The sequence below is a fragment of the Crocodylus siamensis genome, chromosome 9, assembly GCF_052110815.1.
Source record: "Crocodylus siamensis isolate JL-2025a chromosome 9, ASM5211081v1, whole genome shotgun sequence".
In the NCBI taxonomy this organism is placed as follows: Eukaryota; Metazoa; Chordata; order Crocodylia; family Crocodylidae; genus Crocodylus; species Crocodylus siamensis.
In genome coordinates, this window is record NC_143403.1 from 70657666 (window position 1) to 70670472 (window position 12807).

General features: G+C 39.3%; 1 protein-coding gene across 5 annotated transcripts in view; it reads left to right on the forward strand.

The window, feature by feature from the left end:
- Positions 1-12807, forward strand: part of HECTD4 (HECT domain E3 ubiquitin protein ligase 4) — a 109000-nt gene that overhangs the window by 19436 nt on the left and 76757 nt on the right. For all 5 annotated transcript variants that reach the window (XM_090063984.1, XM_090063985.1, XM_090063988.1 and 2 more), the window contains exons 2-4: positions 6743-7260; positions 10914-11003; positions 11378-11508. In XM_090063984.1, the coding sequence (XP_089920110.1) occupies positions 6743-7260; positions 10914-11003; positions 11378-11508 (739 nt within the window). The remainder of the gene's footprint in view (positions 1-6742; positions 7261-10913; positions 11004-11377; positions 11509-12807) is intronic.

Below are 12807 nucleotides of genomic sequence, written 5' to 3' on the forward strand. Positions count from 1 at the left end.
TAAAAGCACACTCTTCTTGGAGTGACAGATAGGTGGGTAACATAGGCACCCACAATTAAAAACTTGTTAGAATTTGTGGCCTTTGCCTGAATATTAAGCCTAACATTTCTTTTCTGTGTATGCAATTTCTTTAGTTGTCACAAGAATGTTATGAACTTCTAAATCCGAAGAGAAGAGAAGAGCCCATAACAGTGCTTTCTCAAAAGCCCTTCTGTTTTTTGATATGCTGAATTTAATGTAGCCTGTAATACTCTGGAAGTTTGTTTGAAATTCTGGGTTACATTTATGGTATGTTACTCAAATAGTTATAATCTGCTCAGAGAATCTAGTGAGTTTCTGACTTTCCCATTGTAAGGGCTGCATTTGGTTACACATTTGAATAGTTTATTTTTCATTTTGAGCCAATGTAAAAGTGAAAATAAATCTGTTGACAGGATTCAAATAATAGTTCGGATCTGCTAATGTACCATTCTTGGGACTGTGGTATTGCAGTTAATTTATTTAAAGCTGGAGTGAACTCTGAATTTAAAATCTGTTTGCAAGTAAACCAGACATTTTAGTGTTTCTTACTTTCAAAAAGCCATGTTGGGTGGGGAGGGGGAGAAGGTTATTAAAAGTGTTTCTTTGCAAGCTTGCCTTCTGAAGTCATTAGTCCTTTGAACACATGATCTGTATTCAAAAGTAGATGCATCTTAATTGCCTTTAACGTTGTTCTCAAAGGATGTGGGGTTCTATCAGAACCTTAAATATAGCTGAGGTGTCTTCTGCTATTTACTTCAGTTCAAGCCCCAGTTCTTGCTTCTGCTTTTAAACTACTGTGTAGTTATACCAAAATTAATTATTCAGGTTACTGTTAAAATTTTTCTAACACCTTTTCCTTCTCTTTTTCCTATCCTATTCCCAGTGATTTAGTCTTTGAATGGTCAGGTTGGTCAGTTCAAATGAACGTTCCTATTGCCATTTGAAATGAGAAATGCAGCATAAATCAGTAGATTCATTAGCTGAAGCACATACCAGCATACACTATAATCAATTTACTTGCAACCTCTGAGACTACTATTGGCATGTTCACACACAAAGCCAAATATCTGTATACTTTTCTTCTGAGGGATAGGAAATATGCTATTGGTGTCTTGCAGATTTGGCTTTGCTTGGGACTACTTTGACTCTGTAAAAGTGACATTTGTACTGTAATCACGCTTTAAAAGCAAATGGTAAACCTGGTTTATTGTGAGTGCACTCCAAACTTGCACACTGACTTTGAATTCCCACTTGTGAGAAGAGGAGACTTGACTTTATCACAGAGATGATGTGATTGACCTTTGGAATAAAATAATAACTACTTACGTAGCCTTCCTGCTTAAAAGGAGGAGGAAAAAAACCACTAGCATGCAAGATCACTAAGGTCTGCCAGCCTTCCTAACCACATGCAGTGAAAAGGGGAATGTATTTGACTTGAGTGTGAAATTTTATTTGTAGCATTTTATGTAGTTATAGAACAACTATAGTTAATAAGTAAGAGACTGGACTACAGAAAGGTACTCTGTACCTTTTTCTTGGAAAAGAAAAACACAAAATGATTGTTTAAAAAAACATTTCAGGCTATGACCTTCTTATTCTAGGAATTGGTGTCTGAGGAACAACCTTGTTTTATTAATAAATGGACTTCCTAGTGCTTATAAGATGGTATTGAAAATGGCTAATGCTGAAGAATGTAATGGGTTTTTGAAAGCACAGTAAGCTTTGGGCACTGCTAAATCAATACATATAACAGTCATTTAAATGTGTGCACCATATGATGCCTATTTTGGTTAATTATCTCCCAGATCCTTTCAGAATAATCCTATTTGTTGTTTGCAGATGGAATACTAAAAAAATTACCCATGTAAAGGATATAAAATAGAAAAAAGAATTGATCCACAACAAATTGTAGAGTTTTTCTTAATCAGTAAAGCTGGATAGTTAGAATCAAATTTACAAATATCATACTGGTTATAAAATTGCAGTATAAACATTTGGTAACAAAATACCCACAACAGTGTTCTAATTATTTGAACTAGCGAAAGCATGTTTTGATTTCTTGGATAATTGCTTTATGTAAAATTATTTTTTATTAAAAAAAATAAGATAATGTCAGTGGTGCATATGTATGTATGTTATATCAAAGAGTTATTTATAAGAACAACAAAAGAATTACGATATCAGTGGTGAAAAAAACACTCTTCTCTGCAAGAGATCGTTTAATTGTCTTCCAGCTGTTCGGACACAATTAGGAAGCTGATTAGATTAGGAGCATAATTTTTGCATATTCTTCACAGGTTAGGGATGAAATAGAATGAAAAATTGGATAGCTTTCTATTCATCAGCAGTCCAGAAAGCCCTTTGTAATGGCTGGGGGTATATAACACTTTTGGCAGCTGTCCCTACATGGATTATTGGAGCAGGAGGTATGGTGATCTATGAGAGAGACTTTCCATCGTGAAGCTGGGGTTTGGCATACAGTGTAGTCTTGGTACCATTCAGTTATGTAATTGAACCCCTTTGTAAAGGTCCACACTCAGAGCTAATCTCTGTGATACTACTTTCATCACTATATAATTTACTAGTTTGGTCCATTAAAATGTTGTGTACTAAGATGAAGTATTGAATTTGCACAGTAATTGACCTTTGGTTTGAAATTTCCATTCAGTTTCTTCCCTCTCCTTTTCTTTTCTGTCTCTCTTTTGTTCTCATTTCATATATATTAGTGACATATTAATTGAATATTAACAGGGGGGTAGGTTGTAGCCATGTTGGTCTAAGGACATAGGCAGACAAGGTTCTTTGTGTCAATCTGATATCTTTTATGATTATGGGTGGGTCTAATAATAGTTATCAGATTTACTCAAAGTACCTTGAATATTAACAGGTACTCTGATGTTTTTGATTTTTTGTTGTTTCTGTATCTCCTTCACTGACTGGTGCTTTGGACCATTCTGAAATTTTAAAAGTGACCTTTTAAAGTATTTTCACCTATTATTTGCTCATTTAGAATGTCCCTTTTGGGTAGATCTTATCCATATGCTCTTTTGGTGAATTTATGCATGTTTCTCTGTCAACTTAACAGACAAGGTTCTTTAGGTAAATGCAATATCTTTTAATACGCCAACTAAAATGGTTGGAAAAATTCTTTGCAAGCTTTCAAGTACAAACACCATTCTTTAGCCAAAGGAAGCGTCTGCAGTTGTTTCGTGCTCTTCCTGGATGGGACAGAATAGAAGCCAGAGGCGAGTATGCGAGAATGCCAGTCAATGAAAATGATGCAAGTTGAGGCAGACAGTGGGTGAGAAACAGGTGTGGAAGTAGGAAAGGGAAATGTAGACCTGATGATAAGATGTAGCTGGTAAATAGTAGAGACGTTACCTGGGGAATCAGATGTTAGGCAGGTTATAGAAAATGTGCCATAAAGCCAATGTCTATATTTAGTCCATGATTTTTTGTATGCAGTAGGTTGGTGAAGTGAAGTTCATAAGCTTGTCTGCGAAAGGAGTTTTGTAAATTCCCTTTGAGGATTAGAACTGAGACTGGAGACAGAGTGGTTCTCTTGTGAGAAATGTGCCCCCACCGGTAATTGCGTATTCTTGTCTTGGATAGATTTCCAGTGTGCATTCATTCTGGTGTGCAGTTGTTGTTTGGTTTCTCTTACATATTTTCCATCAGGGCATTTAGTGCACTGGGTGAGATGTACTACATTTCTAGGGGTACAGCTTTAAGATCCAGGACTGCTGATGGCTCTGTTGTGGGGTATAGTAATTGTGAGGGTGGTAGAGATATGGTGGCAGGTTTTACATTTCTTATCATGGCATGGTTTAGATCCATTTGGTGTGCTTGAGCCATAGGAAGTTTGCTTCTGGTGACAAGATTTGGTGCTTCCTCTGCCTGAAGAAGGGTGTTTGTACCCAAAAGCTTGCAAGAAGGGGGTCGGACTTGAAGATCTACTTAGGTCCCTTCTGACCCTATATCTATGAATCTATGAAAGAAGAATTTTTCCAACTATTTTAGTTGGTCTAGTAAGATATTGGAGTTACCCAAAGAACCTTATCTGCCTGTGTCCTAGACCAACATGGCTACAACCGATATCCCTGAAACATGGAAAATATTGAATCTCTGTCAACTTGACATTGTTACTGCTGGACCTAATTGTAGGAAAGGAAGAAATATCAGAAAGTGGAAAAAATAGACTGGCAACTAAGAAGCCTAAATATAGCTGTTTTAATTCATAGTATTAAATGCCATTCTGAAAGCACAACATCTTCTAAAATAATATATGTTTGGAGAGCCCAGCAAGTTTAAGGCTTGAAGCTACTGATTAGGTTTTCAGGGTAACTGTAGCCATTGCTATGTTTAGGTGAGACTGTAACCCAGGGGCGGGCAGTTATTTTGGGCAGAGGGCCACTTACCAAGCTGTGGCAAGCTGTTGAGGGCCGCATGGGTAGCCCCATCCCTTGACAGGTGCCCTGTCCCCTGGTTACCATCTTGGGACCAATGTCCCAGTGTCTTGGGACCAATGTCCTAGGGCCAGCACTGGTGGAGCCCAGAGCAGGGCGCAGCCTGGCAGGGGTCTGTGGAGCCGGCCGGGCTGCACAAGCAGGGCAAGGGGGGAGCTGACCCGGCTCCATAGAGCCCCTGCCAGCCGGGACCCTGTACCCATGCTGTCCTGCTCCGGGCCCTGCTGACGCTGGCCCTGGGACAGAGATGCGGAACCTGCTCCCGCACAAGCTCGCTCCCAGCCATGCGGTACAGGCGGGGGGCAGCATGCAGCCCCAACCCTGTGCTCACCAGCAGGAAAGGAGCTGGTGCTAAGCGCGGGGGGAAAAGCGACCCCTCACCTGCCCTGTGGCCAGTGCTTCCTGCTGCAGCTGCTCGCAACCCGTGTGAGCCAGATTTTCCCTACCCCTTCTGTAACCTGACTGGAATAAAAGTGATGATATGATGTTTGAACTTCATGCTTCAGATCCCCTTAGCAAGTAACTGTATTTGCAGATAGTTATAGATTTTGTTTGTAGCACATACAAGGCTGTAGAGATTTGTGAATTTAATATAGTGATACATGGGGACTTTTGGCTTCATTGGGCACAACTAAGTGTTTAAGCCTCATCTGGCACATGCTTTGAAGTCCCCATTATTTTTTTGAGAAAGAAAGAGGCTGAAAAACACAACATAAGTGATCTAAAGAAATCAATTTTTCTAGTGCTTATAACAGTATTAAAGGGGACCCCAAATAGCCACACAATGATTCCCCTTTGTGATGCCTTTGACATTAGTATAGTAAACTTTCGTTAAAAGGCAGGCTTTTCTCCTTAGGTTTTAACTCTTGAGGAAGCTGCCTTTTCTGTGGAAGACCTACTGGTTTTTGTTTTATTTCTTTTTTTGTTTTCTAAAAGGAGGTCTGAGATGACAGCAGTATGTGCATATTCTAAAACTGATCTTCATGAATTGTTCTTCCTCTTTGCTGTTCCTATGTGTTCCTTTCCATTTGAAAATTCGTCCTTGTGAGTTAAAAGTGTAATTTCTTGCAAATGCAGTCTACTTTGACTTTCTCTGAATAGAAGTTTTAGGTTATGATTGCTTCTATAAAACAGGTCGATTAATTTTGTCTCCAGGAGGCAATAGAATTCACAAAGCTTAGCATTTGAAAAATGTATTTACAGTAAATATTGTTCTGTATAATACAGTTTAGAAGCTAATATTCTTAAATTGCTTAGAGAAATTGATATATAAAATGTACTTGCATTTTAATGGCTGAATATTAGCCTCTATAATGGTGTAAATGCAGTTAGATTTTTCAGGTTTTTTTAATTCATTCTGGTTTAGTAGTAACAAATCCCGCTTACCGCATTCATGAAGCCAGGAAATAACTTTTCCTGAAACAATTTATTTGCCTAACCTGCAGACTCATAAGATTTAGCTGTAGCCATGTTATCGTATACCCTGGATGGCTATCTCAAAAATTAAAACATAAAAGGACTGCGGCAAGTGTAACCACCTCGGCTCTTATTCCATTCCTTCCTGATTAGCCCAAGTGACAAGCTTTTGCAGCATACCCAGAAAGCTTTTCTGATGGACCAAGGTGAGGAGTGAGTGAGTTCCAAGGACTTCTTGCAGAAAAAACACACTGTTAGCAGCCCTCTTTGATTCTGTTGAAACTTCAGGTCCAGTTATTCTGCTGATCTCAGCTGTGGTAGTGTCAGGGAGAAAGATGACCTATCGGTTGTCTCGTATATTTTGGTTTTCTCTCTTAGCACTTGGAAAAATTCTCAAACACTCGTCTTTCTGTCGGGGTTTGTGATTTTGTTGTTGCTGTCATAGCTTTGCTTCCCTCTTTGCACGGAAGTGCCAAGACATTTCTCCTTACAAAAAATGCTATCTGAGAAGAAAGTGGCAGCAGCTGTTTGAGGTGATATAATCTGAAATAATTTGAATCTGAAGAAATTAGGAGTATCAGAATGAAGTTAAGAGGAATAGCTGGAAGCAAACAAAGCTGCTTGTTAACTTTAGAGAAGTGATGTTAACCAGTCTAAAATCGGAGGAAGTATTACACAATGTACTTCATGGAAAAATTCCATATTTTCTGGGGCATGGACTGAAAACAGACTCACATTATGTTTCAGTTTAATATGTAGAGGTTGTATTCCATGGGTATGTTTGACTTTGCTTTTCGAGTCACACTAGTAAATGTGAACTACTTCTTCCTTTTTTTTAGATACTAACATTTGAAACCAAGAATCCAACAGAACTAGCTGAGCGTTTACGTTCTGTATGTGGAAACCAGAGCAACGCATATGCCCGACTTCTTGAATACCGCTTAAACGCTTTGCGTGGACTCTGGAATGCCCAGCGCCAGCTCGCCTTGGAGGAGCAACATGAACGGGAAAGCTCTGGGGATGAAGAAACGTTGGCTTTGCTTAAACGTCAGGGCTTGTTACAGCAACCTGAGCAGGCACCATTTACTTCTCGAATGGGGCTCTTACTGGTCTTTCCTCTCATTCAGTCTCAAAGTAGAACAGACCCTTCTCTCTGTAACATAACTGCTGAGGTGCTATTGAATTGCCTTCGGGACTGCCAGCCTTTGAGTTTGACTAAGGAACCAGCTGACTGTCTTAACGGAATAGAATCACTGCTCTGTTCCTGGCTGGAGGATACTTCTGCGACAGGCCAGCAGATTCCATATAAGCAAAAAGAAAATGCAGCTGCTGCCCTGGTTGCCTTGGCTTGTGCAAGGTGAGAAAAATGTTAATTGAGCTCAGTATGGTTGATGTTGGTAGTATGTGTTTGTGCTAAACAGTACCAGAAGTTATATGCTCCTACTGCTGAAAGAAATGTAAACTCTAGAACTCTTGGTTCAGAGATGATACCTTTTATTAGAACAACTAAGAAATCACCAAAAATTACCTACTGCTGAAATGCATTTTATTTTACATTAACGTTCAGTTTCCTAATAGTAAAAATACTTGTGAAAAATGAATTTAGTGAATTAAGCATTGATACTGAGCATAGACATAGAAGGTTTTAGGTTATAACTGAATAATATGTTTGTGGGTTTCCTTCATTGTAGTGAGTCCTTTTGTAGGAATGATCGAAACGGGTTTTGAAACATTCTCCTCACCTTTTTTATTTCTTTGGAGGGGAGGCCATGGTAAAAGAGTTCTCTCTCTTCTTTATGCTTTTACCACCCCCCTGGTCCTGTAGCTTCAAGGATGTGTGGAGGGCAGCTTGCCTTTGTGTCTGTTCAGCAATACTCTGCCTTAAATTGCAGTAGGGCCTTTCTCAGTGAGTTGCCACTGGACCTTGGGAGGGCCTCAGAGTAGGAAAGATATTCTGATATTTTGGGGGGGGGTAAGAATTCTTGAATGATACTTTCTAAAGTAACTGGTGATTTATATTTTTTATGCAGTCATTTATTTATTGGAATCCCACTCATCCCTTTCTGAAAACTAAGTCATCTCAAGGTGGGCACCTCAAATCAATAGTGAATTCCGAAAATCTTGGCCTAAACTTTTTTTAAAGTTATTTTTTAGCTGAGACTTGTCTACCATTTTAACTCTGAATAAAGTGGTAAAGTAGAGTTTTAACCCAAAGGAAACTGTTTCTCAGAATAGAAACTAACACATGGAGAGAGGAATGTTATCAGGTACTGTTGTACTAGATTTCTTCAACACTGAATCTGAAAAAAGACTGCTATAGTTTGTAGGGGTGTGCGAAGCGGGCCCTGTTTGATTCGGATTTGTCCTGAATTAGGGACAGTGATTTCATAGTTTCATAGTTGATAGGGTCAGAAGGGACCTGAGCAGATCATCAACTCCAACACCCTGCCATGCCAACTTGATTCGTTGATTTGGATCACTGTCCCTGATTTGATTAGGCCTAATCTGAAAATTTGATGCTGATTCAGAGAATCAGTGATTCGGACAGTACACAGCTTTAAATGTTTTTTTCTTCATACCTCAAGGTACCAGTGCGGCTTGTGAAAGCTGCGATGGTGGGGCAGATGGAGTGTCCCACAGGAGTGGGAGGGGCCCTCCACATGCTTGGCAGCGAACCTGGAAGTGGACCGGAAGTATTCCAGTCCACTTCCAGGTCTGCTGGGTAGCGCACAGGGCGTGCCCTCTGCACGCACCCCCGGCTTGACGATCAGCTGTGGGGGGACCCCAGGTGCTCCTCTCCTCTTCCCCCTTCCCCCACTCCAGACCCAGGAGGCACCAGTTGCTGAGCCAGGGGTTGTGGGCGGCGTCCCCAGGCGTGCTCCCCAGCGGACCCAGAAGCAGACTGGAAGTGCTTCTGATCCACTTCCAGGTCTGCTGCCGAGAATGCTGGGGAACCCCTGCACTCCCGTGGGATGCTCCATGCGTCCCAGCCTCACAGCATTTATGAGCCTCCTGCTACCCAGAGGTATGTAGAAAAAAACATTTAAAGTTGTATCTATGTCCAAATCTCTCTGAATCGATTTGGAGGGTTCCAATTCGATTCAGAGAAATTAAAGGGTTGTCCAATTCGGTTTGGATTTGGCCCTAGTAGTTTGGCCTATTGATGTGCATGACCACTGAAGTCAGTGATGAACTTCATATAGTTTTAATGTATTTTGCAAACTCTTCTACTTTGGAAATTGCCTTAAATATAAGGTATTCAGTCAAGTTTATCCTGGGTAGATGAGATTAAACTGATAAGCTAGGAATATTTATTTTTTTAAACATGACTTTGGAATGCAAGAATTTATTGACCCAAGCAGGAGGGGTATAACACAGCCTCATTTATCATGTTCAGTTTATTTCTTTCTGTCCCAGATGTCAGCTCTCAAAAAGCTTTGAAATACTGTTAATTCAGTTCAATGTGTAAAGGAAACACAGTTTTAAGTGACAAAACTGAAACACAGATCTTTTTCAACAGATTTGTATTACTTTATCTACAGTGTAGTATAGTATTTTGAGATCTCTTTCATTTACCTACAAAAGTCAGGGATTTCTTTACATTTCAAAATAATTCCATGCACTAAACACACTCATATGAAAGTTATTTTAAGAGGAGATTCTTATTGAGATTCCCTTTTCCAATCTTGGGGGCTTTATTTTCCTAAGAATATAAGACCTAATTTTTGAATGACCCACTGAAGTTTTCGGAGGGAAATAAAATTAAGCATCTCAAGAGGTCCCTAGATGGAGTTTTTCCCATTTTATAAGAGAAAAATGCAGACATCAGTTTGAAATAACTGGCACCAGGGACATCTCCCAAAGCCTGTGAGGAAGCATTAAAGACAAACAGTAGAATGGCCATTTATGAGGGAAAAACCCAAAGACACCCATAGCGAAAGAAATCATCTAGGGGGAAAAAGAAATCTTCACTTAATTAATTGCAATTCTTCAGAAACAGTGCATTTGCATCTGAATATTGTCACAACTAGGGCACAGTCAACTCTTTCATGCTCAATAAGAGTTTTAAAATTTTGAAACAAAGCCATCCTTTAATACTCATTTCATAATTTTATCAGAACCTATAAAATAGCTATTAAAAAATCCTTTTTTTAATTCCAGAAAACTGTATTCACCATTAGGAGATCCAACTGTACTGACATACATACATACATACATACATATACATATATTCTACAATTTACTAATCAACAAAGAGTACAATTTGAAGTAGAGCTGTTGTGGAGACTAAGTTTTCAAGAGACAAACTTTTACAAGTTTCTCCAGTAAAGTGACTTTTAATCCTTTCAGGAGGATGTCATGCCTTAATTCTTTCAAATATTCTGCTCTCTTTAACAGAGAGCAGGCTATTTGAAGGAATGCCACATTAATATTTAAATAGGAATTCCTATTTAAAAAGTTATTATAAACGTGCCCTCAAAAATAGATTTTTAAAATTTCAGCCAATTCTAACTGATCTAGATAATAAAATACTGTCGGTTCATAGCTGACTGGCCGTGTTTAGCCCTACCATTGTTAGTTGATGATAATCTAACTTTATTCCTGGGGGAACTAGATGTACTTGAATGTGTAAGTAAGCATCTCTCATCAGATTAACCAAATATGTAAATGTGGCAGTCTTATTGGAGAAGATGTAGAAGAAGCATTTGAAGTTTCCCCATTTGAAGTCTTTCCTTGCGTATTGTTCATGGAGCTGCTTTGAGGTTATGGCTGGCCGATAACTAACATTCCCATCCTTGATGGTTGCCACCTCTGACATGAGATAGAGATCATCCAGGTGAAGGATGCAAACTGAGAAGCTTTCTCTGTGTGAGAAAGAGAACCATCACTGAGATTTTGCACTGATGGACATTATACTCTAATTGCCTGTTTTTTTCTTTTGAGAGCTGCCTTGTGTGCATATTCATTCTCTTTTCAACAAACTAATCCCTAGTTTTATTTTTCTCCTAGGGGATCGCTGAAAACCTTTGTTCATACAGTACATTTGTTGCAGAAACAGACTGATCTGGGATCCCTGCCTGTGGCTGATGTATTATACAGGTAGGTAGTAATTTAGTGTTTTGTATCAACTCTGAAAATGTGCAGATGTTCATGAAGATAAAATGTCCGTCCTGAAATGGGACTAAACAGCTTAACTCAATGAAAATTGAAAGCTCTAGGAAAGATCAAAATCCAGTCAATTTACATAAAGACAGTACTAAATGGCCAATTCTTGATAAGTCCATTAATATATGTTTTTAATTAAACCACTGAAATTTCCTTAGAATGACTTAATATGAACTCTGACGTGAAAATTTTCACTTTTTAAAATGTTTTTATCTTTAGCTTTTGAGCTGGTTAATTGTTGTTTTCATAGTTTTCCTGACATTTTTCTTTACATAACTTACATTATATCTATCCTCTGTTGTTTAAAGGTTGCTGCTTTTAGAAGGGGGACCTGGATCTCCTTCTTGTCTGTTGGGAGGAAAACACATAGTATCTTGGGGGTTTGAAGATATGTTACCTGCACCTGATGCCAACAGTGGTTCTGGCACTGAAAACAAAGGTGAGCTAGTTTACAACTAGGACAGGATCCATGGAGGGAATGAAAGATATGTTTTGGAATGATACGGTGCTTTTAAATCTTTAGAACCTGAAAGTGCTTTCTGCTTCTAGTAAATAGCATAAAAGCAGTCACAGTATATATCAAATGACAGAAAACTGGAGCACTCTGCAGTCAGATGGAACGCACAGGTCACATTTTCAGAAGCGAGCGTAAATGGGCCCTACAGAAATGGGCAGACAGCTGTTTTATCTGTAAAGCTCCACCTTTGCACAGTAAAATGGCTAGCTTGGCTGTCATTTTTCCATCTTGCACATTCCAAATTTACTTTTATGGTCAGGGATCTAATTTTACAAGGCTACCCACACTGTTATTTTGCTGCATTGGCATATAATACAAACTCAGGAAGATGACAGTATTGGTTTTGCACTCTGTTCATGTGTAGACAGTTAAATTGGCAGCCACGAGGGCCAGAATGTTTTATTTTTTAAAGAAAGCTTAGATTCTCTGTTTCTGAATCTATAATGCGGAGCACACAAATACATTAAATAGACTGGGTTTTTTTTCATATCCCTGTTTTTATATAGTGTGTGCCATAGTTAGAAACCTACCTAATACATGACATTTACAAAAAAGCTGGTGGTCTGAAAGTGGAGGTGGTCTCTATTTTCAGTGGAGTGTTGCAGGGTCATGTGTTGTCTGTCCGTGTTTCCCCCTCTGCCATGTCTCTGGCCAATGACCCTTTGTCAGTCTTCAGGGAGGGGTGGGACTTCTGGTGCCCCTCAGCCAATCAGCTGCACTCTGCTGCAGAAATTTCTTTTCCTTCCCTCCCGCTCCCCAAACTTCCTCCCTCTTGCTTGAGGACGGAGGACCTTCTGCCCTTTTGTTTTTGCAGCGTACTTTCTCTTTTTTTGTTCCTTCTCGCTCACTGCCAACTTTTTCACAGGGGACCTTCCAAATCCATGGTTTCCACAAAAATCACAAATTGTGAATTTGGTAGGTCCCTAGCCTTAGTAGTCAACAGTGAATCAGATTTTTCTGCATTTCATCCCCCTTTACTTAGAATTTCGTATTTTTGTAACTGACAATTAAAAAAAGCATGTTAGAGATGAGGTCCTCCTTGATCAAAAATCTTTCTCAGTTTAACAAACATCAGAGGAACAAATGGTTACTTATAAAGAGAAAAAGTGAGTTGCATCAGTAATGATGTTACAACTGTACAGGGGTACTGTACACTTTTTCACAAGGCTCCAAACAGTGTTTTAAGCAGCAGGGGTGGTCTTGAGCAGAAAAGTTTGCATG